At 35.0% G+C, this 20,013-nt stretch overlaps 2 protein-coding genes and 1 pseudogene across 3 annotated transcripts; 1 reads left to right on the forward strand and 2 right to left on the reverse strand.

Annotated features, from left to right (window-relative positions):
- Window positions 1–57: 57 nt before the first annotated feature.
- Window positions 58–2,390, reverse strand: LOC120192506 (annotated as a pseudogene).
- A 5,038-nt stretch (window positions 2,391–7,428) lies between these two features.
- LOC120192438 (thiol protease aleurain-like) lies at window positions 7,429–9,309 on the reverse strand. Its single transcript, XM_039195223.1, has 8 exons — window positions 9,111–9,309; window positions 8,883–9,004; window positions 8,672–8,787; window positions 8,466–8,539; window positions 8,126–8,390; window positions 7,906–8,037; window positions 7,692–7,827; window positions 7,429–7,604 (listed from the first exon to the last, which is right to left on the reverse strand). Exons 1-8 carry the CDS (start codon window positions 9,290–9,292, stop codon window positions 7,567–7,569), a joined length of 1,065 nt encoding a protein of 354 aa, XP_039051154.1. The 5' UTR covers window positions 9,293–9,309; the 3' UTR covers window positions 7,429–7,566.
- Window positions 9,310–15,895: 6,586 nt separating this feature from the next.
- On the forward strand, window positions 15,896–17,491 carry LOC120192565 (serine/threonine-protein kinase RIPK-like). Of its 2 annotated transcripts, XM_039195322.1 has the most exons (5): window positions 15,896–16,299; window positions 16,383–16,518; window positions 16,612–16,748; window positions 16,844–17,314; window positions 17,351–17,491. In XM_039195322.1, exons 1-5 carry the CDS (start codon window positions 15,916–15,918, stop codon window positions 17,474–17,476), a joined length of 1,254 nt encoding a protein of 417 aa, XP_039051253.1. In that variant the 5' UTR covers window positions 15,896–15,915; the 3' UTR covers window positions 17,477–17,491. The 2 variants fall into 2 exon arrangements, with proteins under 2 accessions (XP_039051253.1, XP_039051252.1); XM_039195321.1 differs by having other exon boundaries at window positions 16,844–17,491.
- The last annotated feature ends 2,522 nt before the right edge of the window (window positions 17,492–20,013 follow it).

The raw sequence follows: 20,013 nt of genomic DNA on the forward strand, positions 1-20,013 counted from the left end.
AAGGGCAACAACTTGAAACAAGAGAATAGACGACCGGACCTGTACTAGGCCTGTCAGAAATATAATACAATAAAATTCAGTGTTTTTGACATCAAAGAATAAAAAAGGAAGAATAAAAATGGCATTTACAATTTTTGATTTGGAAACATAAACTCCCCTGAGCAGTAATGGCTGGGGATTACATTTTTGGGGACTAAATCCTAATATTTCCCCTCCCTCAAATCCGCACAAGATTACAAAGCTGTATGTAAAGGGTTTACTTTCATTCAAAAATAGAAAAAGAACTATGAATTTATGTTTCAACAGAAATTCATGTCTTGTAACGAAGCAAGTACATCTGCTGCTTTAATAATAGTGAGTTTGCCATTTCAACCATCTGATGATCAATGCAATATATACTTATATATCAGTACCGTGTGAAAACCGAAGAGCATTGAATGAAATCATAGATTAAAATTTGAGTGGACTAAATAGTATTACCTCGAAACCAATCTTCTGATACAGTTCAAGAGCGGGTTCATTGTTTCTATGAACATGCACATAAACCGGTTCCACACCTGCAACCAAATGACTTATTTAGAAAGGCATTTTCTCCACTTATTGCATAAGATGAGGTGCTTCTACAGGAAAAGTTTATAACTTTTTACCCTTTGATCTCGCTGATTCGACAACAAAATACAACATATTGCTAGCAATGCTTTGTCGACGAGCTGATTTTGCTACACATAAGTTGGAAACATAAACATATTTATTCAGGTTTGTTCTGCTGATGCTGCAGAACATATGCTTTTCACGTTCCTGCAAGAGGTCAGATTCACAATTATCTTAACACAACCTATTTACCTATATCAAATGAAAGAAAATAGCAGTTTGAGTACAAAAGAATGTGCCCCATACCCCGGGAAAAGACTCTCCATGCAACAAATGCCGAATGCTCAAATCAAGGGTTCCAACACACTTTTAAGCACCGTGCGCTTGACATTCCTCTCCTCCTTCCTAACCTGAGAATCCGACATTGAAGAATTGTTAAGATTCTCATCTAAAGAAAACAACAATATAACATCGGAACCGTATGTATCCCAGTAACGAAGAGAAACAGAGCTCTATATTAAACCTTACCCAAAAGTGATAAGAAACACATAAAAAGCAATAAGAATCTGGGAAAAGATGTCCTGTAAGAACATCATACCGTGACAACACGTATATGTCTGCCCTTGTTGCCCTCTGTATCGCCTTTTTATGGCATTGAACTCCTACAAAGGAAACTTTCCAAGTAAAAATGTAACCAAATTCCACATGCATTTATGAGAAACAATGAGAATTACACTATTCTCTCCTACCTGCTCGGCGAATTGCCTTTTGAAGTTATCGACATATCTGTATAATCAGGAATGGCCAAAATCAGTGCTTATCCACGCATACACATTAGCGAAAAAGAAAATCATCGAGAGAATGCTGCATTCACTAAGAGGAGTGGGAATCGAATCAGATCTATGGTTAGGTCAAGATTTTTAGCAGTAAACTTTGAAACAATTAATTCAACACTAATTACATGTTTTCATAATTAGGTCAAACATTTTGTTTCTTTGCATAAAAGAGCTACTACCCTTCATCATTATCTCTCCATGATTAGTTTCTTTAGATAAGTCCCTCCACCCCAAAAAAAAAACAAAAAACAAAAAAACAAGTGTATTCCCATTTACTTCAAAAAAAATATATGGAAAAAGTTGAAAAATTTAACCCTTACCTTTCGCCTACTCGACGCTCCCAGTGAGTTTCTGCTCTCAGCCATGCTGCTGTCTATAAAATAAAAACAAATTATATAAAAAGGATATTTTTGATCAAATAAAAGCGAATAAAAAAGAATTCAATTTTAAAAGTGGGTGTACCCAGAATTCTTCATAAAGAGCTGCCTCCCGTGCAACAAATCTTCCGAATTCTAATCTGTGATCTTGATTCAGCTCCTGATCCTAAGGTTGCAGCCGGTCGAACCTGAGATTAGAGGGTCTCGGATTTTCGAGCTGGGGAACTGACGACGGTTGTAGCTGTATCGAGAGCTCTTCCTTTTTCACATTTTCGAACGATTTAGAATCCATTTTCCTAAATAATTATCCAAAAAAACAGAAGTGATCAAATCTCTAAAAAGTACGGCACAAATCCAAAAAGGAAAAAAAAGCTCACATAGGGGGAGAAGGGGAAAGCCTTTGAAATTTGTGGTGGGGTACGGAACCATGGCTAGAAAAATTCAGGAGTTCAGTTCTGAAAATCGAGACGGTTGACGTTGCAGAGGCAGAGCTACATGTTCGCCCGGATAAACAACTTTCCCGGAGAATATATACGGGTAAAGAAGGAACCGCAGCCGGCGACACGCGTGAAGTAGCGGGGACCATTCAGAGAGTGGATAAGACGAAATTTTGAGAAACGGTGCATAGATGGAGATTTTGACACGTGGATAGAATGTGATGTGGCGTTAAGGTAAGGCTCTAATTGCTTGGCGGGTTTACACCTTTACAGTAAGACGAACCCTTACGATACGTTTTACGTTGATCTGGCGTCACGTGGGTAAGATGCGTTGCCTAAAGCGCACCTTACGCTGATATTGATTACACGTGTGTAAAGCGCGGTCCCTAGGCACGTCTTACGCCAAGTAGGACAATAGCGTGGAGCAGGAGTCGCACATTACCTTTAATTCAATTATATATAGCGCGGGACAGGGATCGCACCTTAACTTTAACTGATACAGCGCATTGTATAATTATAGCAACTTTTTTCGGCTAAATACCCTTCTCCCCCGGTAAACTCCTCACATCTCCCATCTCAACTTATAATTTAATACAACAATTCTGTCAACGAGTCAATAATTCTAATAATTTTCTCATATTTGATTAAGAAGTTCGTGTGATTTTTTGTTATAAGGTAATTTTGTTATAATTTTTTTTATACTTATTGTTTATTATGATTATTTGAAAAAATATTACACTAACCAAAATATTATTTGAAAAAATATTGTTGATTCAGAAGTATTAAATGGTAAATGATAACCAAATAACAATAACTGATTTTAAATGGTAATAAACAAAATTAACCAAAATACATTAACAAAACTATATAACAAATTTAACAAAATAAATTAAAATAAATCCAACCACATTAACGAAAAAAGTAAGTATTAAATAGTAAAAATTAAAAAATACAATAAAAAGTCCAATAAACAACTAAATACAAATATAATAAAAAAATAAAATCTATCGATGCCTGTGACGCGAGTGTGTTTTGCAAGACGGTGGATGTCAGTCTCGAGGAGGATTTCTTTGTATCACTGGTTGTGACTCCTCACTGTCATCATCATCACCATCATCGTCGTCGTGTTGAGCATCTACATTTTATTGAGGAGGAGCTGATGACGATGAAGCACTTCCAGCACCTCCATAGAATAAGGATCCTGGAGGTGTATGACTGACTATCCCACCGGCCTGCGAAAACTGGGAAAACTCATAAAACCTAGACATCGCCAAGTGTGAAAACTGTACATGAGGTGTCTATGCTGCGACCATAGGTGATGAGGCTACACCCACCAAATATCCAGCATATGAACCCCAAGTAGGATTTGCAAACATAGACCCATAATATACTTCAGGAGGGGTCATAAAACTCTGTGACGGCGGCAGGGTCATAAAACCAGGTGAAGGTGGTGGCGGCTGCATCGGGTAAGGGAATGGCGGTGGCAGCATCATATATGGTTGCGGTATGTAAGTCGTTGGAGACGGTGTTGCTGTGAAGGTCCTGCTGGTGTATTTGAGGACGAACTGGAAGCACATGCTCTCCGTCCATGAGTCGGGGGACGATGGTGTTGTGTCAGTGAATGTCTCTGTCGACATCGCTGAAAGGTCTGCCCTCGTGCATTCTCGGGAAATAGAAACATTTTCCCGTTACTGTTGAACCAGTCATAATAACCGTCAGCAACCATCAAGAGGTCATAAAAAAGGGGCTCTCTACGGGGAAGGCATTGATGTCGATCCTCCCACAACACGACCCACTCATGATGCCTCACTAGCCAATATGTATCTGTCTTGCCGCGTCGATCTGTGCTATGCAACTCGTCCATATTGCGAGGTGCTTTCGGAATTGGTTGAAAACAACCAATTTGCCGGAGCACGCGATCAGTAGAGTGCCACTCGACGATTGCATAACAGATCAAATGGACCATTGCCATCCAAACATCTGATGGGCCTCTCAACTTAGGTGAGATCACCATCCTCACATCATCATTAGAATATGACATCCATTCAAACTAAAACAAAAACATATAATTTTTATCAAAATAATAATCAAATTATATAACTATAATCTAAAATCGATTTTTAAAATTTAAAATGCATACCTGTGTGCCAGCCTTCTCATCGATTAACACCCTAATTTTTTCTAAATCATCAGGTAGCTCCTGATGATTTTTCCTATCAGTATACCACCTATTCAAGGAAAAAAATTATTATAATGTATAAAATTATTAATATACGAAATCAGTTTTATAATTACCTCAATAGTAGTGGAAATACGAATGGGTTCTTGACAACGGGACATAAAAAGGGCAATCGATACCATGCCCAAACTGCAGCAGCAGGTGACATCCGCCGATAGCATTTTTTCTGTAGTCAGTCGCTCGACACATCTCTCTATACAGGAAAGCCAAAACTGCCGAGCCCCAACTGAGTGATCCAGCCAGATGAAAGTCACCAAGATGTTGCAACCACATACAGTAAACTTGGTTGCGCGATTTGTCTAGAATCAGCAACCCTCCTATCAGCTGCAGTATGCATGCCTGTGCATACATTTTAACTTCATCATCAGAGGCTTCTGCGCTCAACTCCCGAAAATTAGCATCTAACTAATTTAACGATATTCGACCACTGTTAAAATTTTCCGGGACACGTCCTAGACTAACCCGATACAAAGTAGTCCAAGAACCGGAAGATATCCCTAATATCACATCTCCATCCACCGGAAGCCCCAGGTGCATAGAAACATCCTCAAGGGTGCGTTTGGTTCACGGAATGTAAGATTACCAGGGAATATGATTACTAGGAATTTTGTATTTTGTGTTTGGTTGGCTTAGCAGGAATGTAAGATTATCGTGTTTGGTTAAAGGAATAAAAGATTATTAGAATGTATATTTGACCAAATTGTTCTTATTATATATTTGTATAATATTATTAGTTGGAAAATATTTATATATTTTCTTTAAAAAATTTATATTCATAGTATTTATATAATTTTTTTACAAAATTAAAAATATAAAAAATGTTTAATGAAAGGGTAAAATTTTATTTTAACATTTGAACTTCATATAAAATTTTAATTATAGATTTTTTTTGTAAATCTAAAATAATTTAAGGATAAATTTGTAATTCAACATTCGTAGAATTTTTATTATTCAATGACAGAACAATAATATTTTTGAAAAAAATAAAAATTTAAGGGCATTTTAGTTCAAAACGCCGGTAATCCAACAATGCCTAAGGAAAGGGAGGTAATGATATTCCCGATAATATATCCAAAAAAATCCACTATTGGTAATCTTACATTACCGGGAATGGGATTCCCGGGCTAACCAAACGGGGGAATATGAATTCCATTCCCATAGGAATCCCAAATTCCCCCATCCAAACGCCCCCCAAGTGTAATCTTGCACTCTCCTCACGGAAGATGGAATGTGTGGGTCTCCGGCTTCCACCGCTCCACTAAGGCAGCAATAAGGCCTGGTTCTATCTTACAGTGACCCTTATATCTACCTATGTGACCGAATCCAGCCTCTACTAAATACGGCATGACACGACCATGTATCACTAACTTAAGGTTCCTAATAAAGGGATCTAATATACGGTCTCTCTCATAAAATATAAATAATTACAAAAATTAATTTTTAAACTAATAATCATGCATTAAATAAATAAATAAATTATTACTAATAATTTAAATTAAATTAAAATGTTAAAATGTTACCATATCAGCAAAATGTCGAGATATATGATTTCATCCAAGCGAAGCAGGCCGCCTTTCATTTTATATCTGCAAAAAAATTAATTAAATACAATATTAAATAATTTAAATACTTAAATAAATTAAATATTAAATTTAATAAAATATACCTTAAACAGAAAATATAAAAGTATTTGAGAGAGGTTGAAAGAAATTGAGAATATTTGATGTGAAGAAAGTGATTGAGGATGAGAGTTATTTATAGGGAGAGATGAGAGTGTTAACGTCGGGGCAAGTACGTAATTAAACCTAAGACGCGCCATAGGGGGCGCGCCTTTCTGACGCGTCATAGGGGGCGCGCCTTTCTGACGCGTGTCAGATTTACAGGTAAGACGCTCCCCCTGCATCGCGCTTTACACACGTGTATCCTAGTATAAGACGCGCTTTAGGGGCGTGCCTTACTCCACGTGACGCCAATCAGCATAAAGCGCGCTTCAGGGGGCGAGCCTTACTGCAAAGGGTGTTAGAACGAGAAAATTAGTCTGAAGGGTGCTTGACAGGAAAAATTAAATAGAAAATGTGATATATCGGGAAAAACACCCGAAAAAGGAGAAGCACTCCGTTTGCGTTTGGCTGACAATGTTAAAGAAAACAACACACAAAGTGCCGTCGATTCTTATGGAATAATCAACGGATTAATTTAAATAATAAATAGTTTGATATTATTTAAATAAATTTTGAATTTAAATCTTTATATACATAAAAAAAATTGTTAAGAGATTCATATATTAAAATCAAGTGTACAATATGATTTGGCTTGAATTATCAAGGTAAAGTCTTAAAAACTGGAAGAGAAAAAAACAATTAAAAGTGGATAAAAACTAAAATTATTATGAAATAACGAATACTTAAATTGAATTAATCGTATAACTTGAATTTATTTAATTAATTTTTTTATTTGTTTTAATACTTAATTTGATTTTAAATTTTTGAATAAATAAATTTTTAAATTTCTAAATAATAAACATATACATATTTAATTAATTATATATAAATATTTAGTTTACTAATAATAAATTTTTAATTTATAAATAAATCTAAAAGCATTTTTTTTTAAAAATTCATATTATTTTATTTAATTATTTTACTTCTGCTAATAAAACTTTTAATTTGATTATTTTAATTTTGATACTAAAATTGTTTCGATTAATAAATTCTATTGTTGACAAAAGAAACAAAAAATTAAAAGGAATAAAAAAGGATATACTTCATAGAAAATCTGCTGCAATTATTCATCTCATGGAAGCTGGTCCAAAACTATGCCAGAAGTGTAGCTATTAAAACTCCTATTGATTTCCATTGTTGGGCAAGCTATCACACAACAAGCGTTCAAACATAGAAATTTACACCATGTATTTCATTTCTTGTGTACAACAAACATTGCATCCTACATATATATCTTTCAACTTTATTGTACATGAACCCATCGGTTTCAACTAGACCATGACCCTGAACACTAGCTAGAACATTTGTAGACCATAACTCAACGGCTAGGGAACGACCTGATATGCGGCGGTTTAATCGATCGGATCAAGCAACGACCGGGTATGATGCACAAGTTGCCACACCTGTTTACCATGCGAAAAATTTCAGTCTCATACTTGGAAGAAGATGTTCGATGTAAAATGGAGATCTAATGGGGTAGAGATTCTTACCACACATGTTTTTGCCCATCTCCATCTTGAAGTAGCCATTGTCTCCCCATTCTGCTCCCCATGAGTTCTTAATGAGCCAATACGGAACGCCGTTTTCAACTCCGTATCCGACCGCAAGAACGGCGTGGTTCACATCCTGCCACATACCCTCATTGTTAGTGCATTGAATTTAACTCCGAGCATACAAATAACACTTGATGAAGAAGAAACTTACCATGGATGTGCTGCCACATGTGTTACTGGTATAAACCCCATTTTTGTAGAAACGGAAACTTGTGACAACTTCAAATGCCACACTAACTGGCCGGACGATGGCAACTGCATGCTTTAATTCATCTTCAGAACCCTGTTCATTTATACATTTAGATGCACAAGTGGCTAATACTGAATCTGTACCAGAAAACCAGAAGGGAAATGGTGTTTTGTGAACTTACCAAGGTGATGTTGACAGACTCAATGACTTTGACACCAACATTTTCAGGAGAGTATTTGCATAGACCATTCCTAGCAGTGTAAGGGTAAGAATCCTCCGTGTCGAGGCCACCGTTGTATTTGATGTATTCAAAGGCTTGGGACGGCAATCCACCATTGCAACCGAAGTTATTAAAGGCTCCGGCACAGTCCACAAGCTGCTGCTCGGACAGAGAAATCGGTTTCCCAAATGCTTGATGGTAAGCTGCCTCGAGAGCTCCAGTGGTACTGAAAATTTATACAATTGAATTACAACAAACATATACAACCTAACCTTAGTTGCCTGGTGAAACAGCAGCTAACCTGAATGTCCAGCAAGATCCACAAGAACCTTGATCTTTTACAGCGCTGACTATGCCGGTTTCCCTCCAGTCTTTCTGCACATATCACATGGCAGAGTGCCCGAATTATGTCCGAATACCGAACTACGGAAATAATGAAAAATCCGAACAACATAATAAATCTCCGATGAATTTCAATAATACATGGTTAAAAATTAAAACTTTTACCGATTCAGGGAGGACGACGTTAGTCAGTTGATGATTGCCCTTCGTGGTAGCAGAGCAGTTTTGAGCAGCTCCCAATCTGTGTTTCTGAAACTCTTCCCATGTCCAATCCGCAAACTCTTCATCGTCGAAAGACAGTTCATAAATAAACTCTTCATCCACTGAAATAAACTTATTTTTTTTAAAAAAAAGAGAGAGGAAAAAAGTAACGTACGATTGACGGCAAGAGTGTAAGGCAATCCCTTCCTGTTAGTGGATCTGATTAAATCGTAATTGTCTTTAAAAATCTGAAACCGTAGCTTCATCTCCTCCATGTTTTCATACCTCTTCCCATGCCTACAGAAAAGGAAACCCAGAAATTTCAGCTCAGTTTTGCACTCGTTTTTTCTCTCTTTTTAGTTCGAAATAAGAACAAGGATGATCGTGTGGCGAGGGGAGTTACTTGTAAGCAAAACGGGCGAACGAGATAGCATGGCGACTATGACCGATGACACGAAGAACAGTGGACTCGAAGCCGCGGAGGCCGTCGGATACCATCAGGATGGGGTTGGAGTCCTCGAAAGTTGATGCGGCGGCGGAGCATAGCAGGAGGACGATGAAGGACACCAACGTTAAGCGAGCCATGATTGAGTTTTTTCCACTTTGTTTTTCTTCTTGTTGGTGATATGATTCTGTTGTTGTGAAGACAAATTTAAAAGAATCTCATGATCGACAAACGTCTTTTTATTTTAAATGGTCAAATTTTACCAAAAGTCCTTGTATTATAAGTTTTTGGTGAATTTAGTGACTTTTTTTATTAGTATTTCACTTCTCTGTATGTATTTTTATTAGTAATGGTAAAAAAGTCCTTAATATTTACTATTTTTTAATTGTGCTCTTAAAATAATGATAAAAGCTATATAAATAAAACTGATTTAATTGGAAAATAATGATAAAAATAAATTATGTCAAGATCGAGGATACTTGATTCATTCCACTTAGTTGGACGTCCTTATCTTGAATGGGTTATGCTTTGTTTGTAATTTTCAACCTGACGTATCTCCTTGCGTCAAATATCAAACTATCTACGTGTTCCGTTATGAAAAAAAAATCACTTCATTTTAAAAAGTTGTATTGTTGTAGGAAAGTATAGATGGTGGTTATTTATTAAGGTTTTGGTTATAATATATTTAAAGATGTATTCGATTTGAATTAGTCGATTAATAGATTAAATACCAATGATTAATTAAAAAAAGTTGTATTATTTAAAAAGATAACATGAAGAAGATCACTCAACTATTACAATTAGAATTTAAAAGAAAACATCTCGAATGAAGAAGTCGTTTTATTAAATATTATCAAACATTTAAGTTATTTTTTTTAACTAGTTTGGATGATTACAAGATATTATATATATATATAAAAGATTATCAATCATTTTATAATAAAAACTCAAATATTCTTGTTAATATTATGTTTGAATTCAAAACTTTTAGAAATATGTATACTTGTTATTATCATATCGTGTCTAAACAATGAAAAAAATTAATATTATTGTGCTAATAATATTATCTTTTAATGAAACAAGTAACATGACGTAATAAAAACCGTTAAATGATAATATTTTCTAAAAGGTTTAATATAAAAATAAATGTTTAAATTATATCTCGAAAAACGTTTTAATGCTAAAAAATTTTCGTTAAAATTAGGTGTCTAAAGTTTTTCTATTATGATTTTAGGTGTTTGGGCGTTAATCGTGATTAAAAAATCTCGTTAAATGACACATATCATGTTATAATAATTTTAAAATTTTATTTTAAAAATTAAAAATTAAAAATATTTTTTATTATTAAAAATAAAAGCTCACGTAACCTTCTCCCTCCCCCGTGCAACCGTCTCCTTCCCCTCTCCCTTGTGCAACCTTCTCCTCCCCTGCAACCTTTCCAAAGGCCAACTGCCACGATTGACCAAACGACAAACGATTGATCACCACATTCGATCAAACGGCCAATTACACGATCTATCTAAGGGATATTTAAGGATTCAAAATCCTAAATCAAAATATTTCATTTACACCGTTTTGGGTGTCTGACCGGTTGAAAGTATGAGGATTTTGGTCGTAGATGGTTGGTCAATCACACGTCGTTGGGTGTTTGGTCGATTAACGATTTTGGTGGCGATCGGTGGTGACAAAGAGATTAAAATTAAAGTTTAAAAGTTTTGAGGTTTTTACGATTTGAAAAAATTAAAAAAATGAAAAATATAATTTTTATTTTAAATAAAAATTCTCAAATTTACCATAATGTAAGAAATGTCACTTGACGAAGATTTTTTACAATAGTTAATGTTCGAATACCTAAAATGATAACACAGAAAATATTATGTACTTATTTTTAACAAAAAAATTTCTTTAAACACTAAAATATTTTTAAGGCATAGTTTGAGATTTTTGTATTAAACCTTTCTAAAATCTCTCAATCACACAATAAGTATATAAAAAAATATCTAAGGAAATGGAAATAAGGTCATGGGCAAGACGTAATCATTTAAGTAACAGAAGTGTAGATTGGGAGGATAAATTAATGTATGAACATAAATACTTGAAGACAACAAGACCCTACTCTTTGGAGCTAAGGGACAAGTATTAGTGTATTATTATAAGATGATGGCCCATGGAGAATGAAGATAGGTAGATATTTGTTATTTTTAAATATTTCTTTGAATATCTTTTAATTTTTTATATTAAATGATAAAATAATTGACATTGATATTGATAAAAAGATGAAACAATTGATTATAATTTAACAGATCCATTTTATTTTCATAAGTTGATTCAATTTGATAAAAAAATTAGAAGTTCGAGAGTCAAAAATAAGACTAAAAGAGTTAAAGGATTAAAATGATTTCTCTTAAATATTTGAGAGCCAAAAGCGCCGTTAGACCATTTTATTATTCTAGTTTCCAGGCTACTTATCTGGAATGATTTGGTTGGACAACCATCACACACTTGCTCTTCAGTGCCATCACTTAATAATTTTCTCTTGTGTGGCCCATACAGCATTTTAATATTTTATAATAAAATATAAAGGTTTACCAACGAAGGTTGGCCGTGGAAGGGTCCTATAAGTGGTCTTAAATTTGAGTCTTTGTTGATATAGAATTTTTTTTGGAATAGGTTCTCATTTTCCGTGCCCGACAGTAACTCGAGAATTAGTCTCAGGCGAAATTTGGGGACACATTGGGATACCCAAAAAAATAAAATATAAAGGTTTAAGTATCCCAAACTCAAAATTAAGTGTATTAAACTTGGTTTTATTATTATTATTAATATATACTTGCTAGATACGTTTCAAATGCAACTTTGATTTCCTCGTCCTCAATATAGTGACTGAATTGACGTTGTTCCTGCTTCTCCGGAATAGATTTTTCTAATACTATCACTCGAATTTTTATTCATTGAAAAATTTAATTTTTGATAAATTGTCTATTTATTCATTCGTTCACTTATTCTTAGGTTTATGTTTTGGTCGTTGTACGGTATAATAAATTTTTTAATCCTCAAAACTTACAAATTCTATCTTTTTACTCTTATTTTTGGGGTTTCGATTTTAGTCCTTAATAATAGTTTGAGGTTTTCAATGGGGTTTTGAGGTGTGAGGGTTTCAAAGGGGTTTTTAAGGTTCTGATTGATGGATACATGATGTGGGATTTAGGTTCGATCAGAAGGGGTGCGTACATGGTCAGAAGGGGTGCGTGCATGCTCAGGCGAGGTGCGGCGTGTGGTGAGGGGCTTTCAAGGTTCAAGTCACTCGAATGTAGGGCAGAAGGGCACATAGGGACTTGGCATTGCAAAAGGGCACAATAAGGGCGAGGCACGGATCTCTTTAGGGTGCAATTTGAAATGATGGTAAAGCAAACTCAGTCCAATGAAGGCTACCATTAAGTTTTAGTTGGGAGTTGAAGTCGAAAATGTTAAGAAGGGAGACTCTTACCGAAATAATGAGGATTTTTTGCGACAAAAGTCGAACGACGAAGGAGTGAGGGTTACTCTTAGGTCGTGATTTACAAAGAGTGATGGAATCAACAACGTGAAGATACAATGTAAAGCGACGACGAGGTTGATCGTTAGAGATGATCGACAATTTTGAAGTAATAAGAAAAAGGAACATTCTCGCTATAAGTCCCTAAACTTTGATAGTTTTAAAAAGATAGAATGTGTAAGTTTTTAGGGCTAAAAATGCTATTATACCATGCCACATCATTATTTTTGTTAAGTCAACGGTCAAATCTAACATCGAGTGACCCAAATAAAAACAAACGAAACATTAGGTATGATTTTAAAAAATTAGTTGGATAACTAAAATAGAAATACAAGAATAGGTTGGTGATGCCCAAATAGTAGTTTACCCTTAAATTACATTAAAATACTGTAAAAGTTATATATGGGCAAAACACACCTTTGTTGAAATTGTTACCCACCAAGAGCCCTAAACCTAAATGAACCCACAAGACCCGATCATCAATCGCGTCCTTTCTTGCCAAGCCCAACAGACCCCGGTTTCTGGGTCAAGTCTTCTCTATTTGTACGACTCGAGACGGCTGACGGGAACCGACCGAGCTAACAAAGTTACCGAGTTCCACAATTGCGGCTGTGTTTGTTATTGTCACTACAAGTAGTAGTAACCAGCACAACTTGAACGCAAACCGCTACACGGATGCGTTGACAAAGAATCCACAGTTTCCGATATTTTTCCACTAACACCATATTGGAACCGAACGCCCTTAAAATAATTGACTTTGACTACATAGGATCTTTCCCTGTAATCTTCCCTCGTGTTTCATGTCCTTCTCCATTTTCCTTATTTGTTTTCGGTAGTTCACCTGAAAAGGAAATGCGTTTCAGAGATCCAACAATCAGTTAGATGTATTATAATTATTAATTTGAATGTGTTTTATAATGATTGTATCATATATATATATAAAAGTTATGCCTGATTTTATCTTGATTATTAGACTGACAGTGTTTTATAATAGTTAATTCTAATATATACTAATAGTGTTATATTAAATGTGTAATTAGAGTTGAGATGAATCGGGTTAAGTTAGGTTTTTGATGATTCAAATCTAACCCGAGTATTATATTCATTCACTCATTATCTAATTCAATCTTAGTTTTGGGAGGTTATACTAGATCTAATATTTAACTCGATTTTTGAAATAAAAGTTCGCACTTGACCGACACGATCCAATCCAACATAAGTATATATATATTGTTACTAGGTAAAATAAAGACTTAACTAAAACAAAATATTTAGAGATGAGTATTATTAAAATTATCTCTAACCATACATAAGAGATAATTATATTAAAATACTTGAATTATATTAAAAATCCTCACCTTAAACTTGAATCCGAATAGAATCTGAATTATTAAAAAATAAAAATCCGAACCTAAAAAAGCCAAGTCATACCTGAACCAATTGGATCCTACTCCTTACTCGTTCCTATGTCTAATTACCAAATTTCACACTTTCCATAAAAATTAAAAAGTATGATAAAAAAAAACTTTCAATTACACTAAATTTAACCAGACACGTACATTTAAATAATTATCCAAATATATCACAATTACGTAATTACTTTTCAATTCAAATTATTAGGTAATTTACCAAATACGACTAATAAATAAGTTATGCAGATAAAATTTTCGCTGCCATTTAGGAAAAAGATGTAGCACACTTATTTTGTAATTAAGCCCTTTACCTTTATATAATTAATTTTATCATATGAAAATTCTCCAGCCTCCGTATCCCCGCAAACTCCGCTTTAAAATGTCAACAACAACTTCGTTTTTATGCACAAAATCAAAGAAAGCAGTGTCTTTTGATGGAATTGTTTTGAATTTGTGAAGAAACCATGCAACTATGCACATTGAACACTTTCTTTTATTCCATAGATATTATTGTTTTATATTTTATATTTTGTACAAATATATTTGGTCTAAAATGACTTTCGTTTCATTCATACAAACGCGGCCGTAATTTTCCACCTATGTTACAATATTGTCCATTGACTTTCTTAACGTGACGTCATTACATAGCAGTTCACATGATGCTAATTTCTGCCTCAGTGAGACATTTTCTCTTTTATCATTTTTAATGGATGGAAATATTAAATATTATATGACTGAATTTATGTTGATAAGTTAATTTAAATTCAGTTAGTTATTTTTAAAGCAATTTAATGTGATTTTATAGTAGCATCTTATATCAATTGAGAATGATTCTAAGATCGACACTGTTTTAATAAAGGCACACCATGTTATACATGGTTTTTTCGGAAAACATTTTGGTAGGAAGTATTCATGTTCATGCAAATACGTGTTTTTGACATGCATTGTATATGTTTATTCTATTTAAACAAATTTCATAATTTTTATTGTATTGCTCACATAAACAAAATAACATATTATATAACGTGTCTTTATCCTACGTGATAAAATTATCATAGATGAAAATTAAAGAACGAAAATCTATAAATAATATGAAATAGGTTATATTTAAGAAAATAAGCCTATAAATATGATTATCACAAACCAATCAAAACTCATGACAAGATCATGATCATCAAATCCAGAAAAAGAAAAATGGAGAGAAAGTCTTCAGTTAACGCGGTGGTGATCAAGCTGATGATGATCCGCATGTCGTTTGACCGTCATGCATACAATATACTTTCATCATATTCATGTCAACCATCTTTGATTCAATCTTCTAGAAGATATATATGCAACTATGCCAACCTCTTTCGTTTACGAAGTCTAAAACAAACCCAGAATTTCCGAGTTGTTTAACAAGAAAATGGAAAGATAAAATGGTTCTCGCGGCGGATTTTAGTGTGCACCAGCTGGTACACGCTGTTCTCTTTCTTCCTGCAGGATTAATACCTAATTTTCATTTTTTAATTCAATAAAATAAACCCACACCTTTGAATTTTGTATTGTGATTGTTACCTTAGCGAGAGTTGATTCTGGAAAAGAACAACAAGTAGTTTCCGATTGTGCTTTCATACAAAGAAACAAACTTCTACTTTTCATGGAAAATAAGAAAGAAAGTCAAAGGGGGCAGCCGCGTCATTTTGTATTGAACCAACTTTTGTGGACTTATCTTCTCACTTTACCAACTTAATCAAAATGATATATATATATATAAATGTCAAACTCTTGTATGTATGCTGTATATAGAGCTGAATTTGCAGATACTGGGAGGAAAATGGCAGTGATAAAGATTTTTTTGAGATCCATCATCCCGAGCTGTTCAAAGGGTGTTGTGAAACCAGAAGGCAAGCCAAAGAAGGAAGATTCAAAGCAAAGTTCAATGACAAGGTTTGCCATGTTAGACTTAAGTTATCCAAGCTCCATGTTTTCGGAAGATTTGTCGACGTCGCTCGTCGGTTCCAATCTTCATGTGTTTACGCTTGGGGAGCTAAAAGTAATAACACAGACCTTTTCATCGGCTAATTTTCTGGGTGAAGGTGGGTTTGGAAAGGTTCATAAAGGGTTCATTGATGACAAGCTTAGGCCTGGGTTGAAAGCTCATCCTGTGGCTGTTAAAAACCTGGATCTAGAAGGCCTGCAAGGACACAGAGAGTGGCTGGTGAGTATATTTATATGTGTATTTTTTTCAATCAATATTTTGCTTGACGTTTGATTATTATTAAATGATTGTTTCTGGAGCAGACTGAAGTGATCTTTCTTGCACAATTGAGTCATCCGCATCTGGTGAAGCTGATAGGATATTGTTGCGAAGAAGACAATAGACTACTGGTGTATGAATATATGCCTAGAGGCAGCTTGGAGAATCAGCTATTCAGAAGTATATATGATCTCTGCAAATCATCATTTGTTAATAAAAGAAACTAATGTGAAACGCGAGACCCGAAACTAATGTCGAGCTTCCTTGGTGCAGGGTATTCGGTTTCTCTTCCATGGGCGACCAGGATGAAAATTGTTCTCGGAGCTGCCAAGGGTCTTGCTTATCTCCATGAAGCAGAAAAACCAGTCATTTACCGAGATTTCAAAGCATCAAATATCTTGTTAGATTCTGTAAGTGTTGTTATTTTTTTTCAAGTTCTTACCTAAGTAACATGGATTTTCCTAGTTTACTGATGTCATGTTCGATTCATGTTTTTCTTTTCCAGGATTACAATGCCAAGCTTTCGGATTTCGGTCTCGCCAAAGATGGTCCTGAAGGGGATGACACGCATGTTTCCACCAGGGTTATGGGTACACAAGGTTACGCTGCCCCTGAATACGTCATGACAGGTCATTTAACGGCAATGAGCGACGTGTATAGCTTCGGAGTGGTACTGTTGGAGCTTTTAACTGGGAGGAGATCTTTAGACAAGAACCGTAGCCCAAGAGAGCAGAACTTGGTAGAATGGGCAAGGCCGATGTTGAATGATCATAGGAAACTTGGCCGGATAATGGATCCGAGACTCGAAGGATCATACTCGGAAACAGGGGCACGAAAGGCGGCTGCATTGGCCTATCAATGCCTTAGCCAACGCCCAAAGCAAAGACCAAAAATGTGTGATGTGGTCCAGACATTGGAGCCACTTCAGGACTATGAAGATATCCCAATTGGTCCCTTTGTTTATACTGTTCTATCCGAAAGTGGATCACAAAAGGAGGACAACGACATTAAGGAAAGTGAACCAAAAAAGGAGTTAAAGAAAGATCATCAAAGACACCACAAACTCCATCATGGACATCGGCATCAAAACAGGTCGCCGAGGATGTCTCCGATCCACTTGAAAAGCAAGGGGGCATAAGAGTATAGATTAGTAAAGCTATAGATCATACTGTAAATAGGGTTACTTATACAGACTGCCTTGGATATTGCTCTGTGGCAAAAAAGTTTTTCTTCAACCTAAAGACTTGCTTTACTTGCATTGATTCATTCAAATATAAGAATTTTTTTTTGTTTTTCGTTGAATGACGGGAAGAGTTTTGATTGTTCAAGAATGGCTCATCACCAACTATTTTGAATAAAAATTGATTACAAAATCGTTTGAGAACATAACAAACCTTGAAAACAAGTAATAAAGTGATAAATCAACTTTCAGATTTTATAAAGATGAAGGGGGAGACGAGGCTTCATAACTGCAACAAGTGGACATTTTCTTGGTGTTGCCAATCCATAAACTTCATCCATGTTCAAATCTTCTACTTTAGTATTGTCAAGCAATTCCCAGTTGAAGCCATGGAACAAGTTCGCTAAGCTCAACTGAATCATCTTTACTCGGGTAAAGCCAGGGCACATCCTCCCCCCGGAACCGAACGGCAGCAGCTCGAAATTTTGTCCCTTGACGTCCATTTTCCTCCGCAAGAACCTCTCTAGGTGAAACTCCTTGTGTTGTTCCCATAATGGGTCTCTCCCCATGCTCCAAGTATTTATGAAGATTCTAGTTCCTTTGCGAATATCGTATCCAGACACATTGCAATCTTCCATGGCCAAGTGTGGTGCTAGCAATACAGCAACCGGGTGTTTCCTCATTGTTTCTTTCATGATTGAATCTATGTAAGGAAGTTGTGGGATGTCCTCTCTTCTACCCATCTCTCTCTGCCTATCACTCGCTCTAATTTGCCTGTTTAATGAGTTGTGGTTGTTTGATGAGTTCGGAGATTGCCCATTCCACAGTTGTTGCTGAAGTATCTGTGCCTCCAGCTATAAAGTTCTGTTACCAGACAATAAACTTTCATTATGCATTGCAGCACTTGTTGTGCAGTCCCTTTTATCTAATCATTAGATGACTGAGCAAAATATATATACCTGTGCGAAGCCCCTGACGCCATCATTAGCGAGCTTAACGTCAAGACCAGGATCATCAGCTCGTTGCAACAGTAAATCCACCATGTCCCGTGGCACAAAATCCTTTGATAATTCTTTCTTTTTTCGCTTATTTTCGTCCAACACATGGTCGTGAAACCACTACAGGGTAAGAACTAAATTTGAGGTGCATCAATGGTCCATATCGTTGGGATAGTTTGTGAAGAGATTGATGAGGGAGGGAGCCGATGAGATTAAGGCTGCCGATGATAGGCCAGGGTTTTGGACCTGGTGGAAACTTTAGTTGTTTGTACATGATAAGTGTTTTATTTAATTATTATTTTACTTTTAAATTACTCCGTAATCATTGATTTTTGTGTGTAAGCTGGGTTAATGGGCATGATTTTGGGCATGAAACATCTGACGAGGCGATGACGTTAGAACCTTTTAAAAGGTTCAGTCAGCGCTTCTAGAAGAACGAATGGATCGACGACACGTTTCTGCAATTCATATTGGAATTAAACTCATGTTTTAGGATATTATTTTAAATATTATATTATATTTTATCTTATCTTTGTTTTAAGTATTTTAGTTTAAATAATTTTAATATTTTAATTAAGATTTATTTTCTTTATTTTAAGATTATATTTACATTGTTTTTAGGATTTTGAAAGCTATAAATACTCTCTCAGCGTAAGCCTAGAAACATATCTCTCAGCAATTGAGAATTTACTCTTCTTCTTCTCTTTAGCTTTATAAAATTTTATCTTCTATTTTCTTTCAAGTTTTTCGCAATTTTCATTTTTATTTCAAGTTTTGTTTTTAAATATGCTAAGTATGCCTTTGCTCATGCTTAACTAATTTTCTTTTAAAACAAAAGACTAAAGCAAATACTCAATTCCAATTGAAGCAAATGTCGAAACACTTAAAGAATGCATTTTTAAGAGAAAATGCTACTTCACTGGTTATTATTTCGGATAACCTTTCAAAGTAAAATAATATATGAAGAAAAACCTATGAGAAAGCCAAAATCTACAAGATAAAAAATAAAAGAATTATACGATCGTAGAATTTCTCATAAGGAAGTTCTTAGTTGGAAAAAGCGTATGAAATAGATGAAGTATTTCTCTCGAAACCTATAGTCTGAATCAAGTCGTCGAGCTAACGTCGTTAAAAATAGCGCTTTATGGGAGGCAACCTATTATTATTTTATTTTCGTTTGTTCAATTTTTCTTTTTATTTTCAATTTTATTTCTCTTTATTTTTTAGGTACGCCGTTATTCCTACTTGAATTTTAGGCAAAGTAGAATCAAGAATTGCTCAAACCGAAAGCCAAAAAAATGGCGAAAACCTCGACCCCAAGGCGTGAAGAGATCGTGTGGCAAAAAAGAAGGAAGAATCATTCGGAAAAAAGGAAGCAGAATTTCGAAATACACTGTTCGGATAATGCAAAAAAAAAGACATGGTTCGAACTGTGTAGAAAAATTCGAACATAACAGTGCAGAAAAAATTGATTTGGTTCGAACAGTGTAGAAAAAT

Source organism: Hibiscus syriacus, unplaced genomic scaffold, assembly GCF_006381635.1.
Source record: "Hibiscus syriacus cultivar Baekdansim isolate YM2019G1 unplaced genomic scaffold, ASM638163v2 tig00116975_pilon, whole genome shotgun sequence".
In the NCBI taxonomy this organism is placed as follows: Eukaryota; Viridiplantae; Streptophyta; class Magnoliopsida; order Malvales; family Malvaceae; genus Hibiscus; species Hibiscus syriacus.

Bases quoted from the DNA above. Each gene is read 5' to 3' on its own strand.
- LOC120192565 (XM_039195321.1), top strand. From the start codon at position 15,916: ATGGCAGTGATAAAGATTTTTTTGAGATCCATCATCCCGAGCTGTTCA. The intron at 16,300-16,382 runs GTGAGTATATTT...TTTCTGGAGCAG, and splicing joins AAGGACACAGAGAGTGGCTG to ACTGAAGTGATCTTTCTTGC. The intron at 16,749-16,843 runs GTAAGTGTTGTT...TTTCTTTTCCAG, and splicing joins CAAATATCTTGTTAGATTCT to GATTACAATGCCAAGCTTTC.
- LOC120192438 (XM_039195223.1), bottom strand. From the start codon at position 9,292: ATGGCTCGCTTAACGTTGGTGTCCTTCATCGTCCTCCTGCTATGCTCC. The intron at 9,005-9,110 runs GTAACTCCCCTC...CCTTTTCTGTAG, and splicing joins TTCGCCCGTTTTGCTTACAA to GCATGGGAAGAGGTATGAAA. The intron at 8,391-8,465 runs GTTAGCTGCTGT...ATAAATTTTCAG, and splicing joins GGATCTTGCTGGACATTCAG to TACCACTGGAGCTCTCGAGG.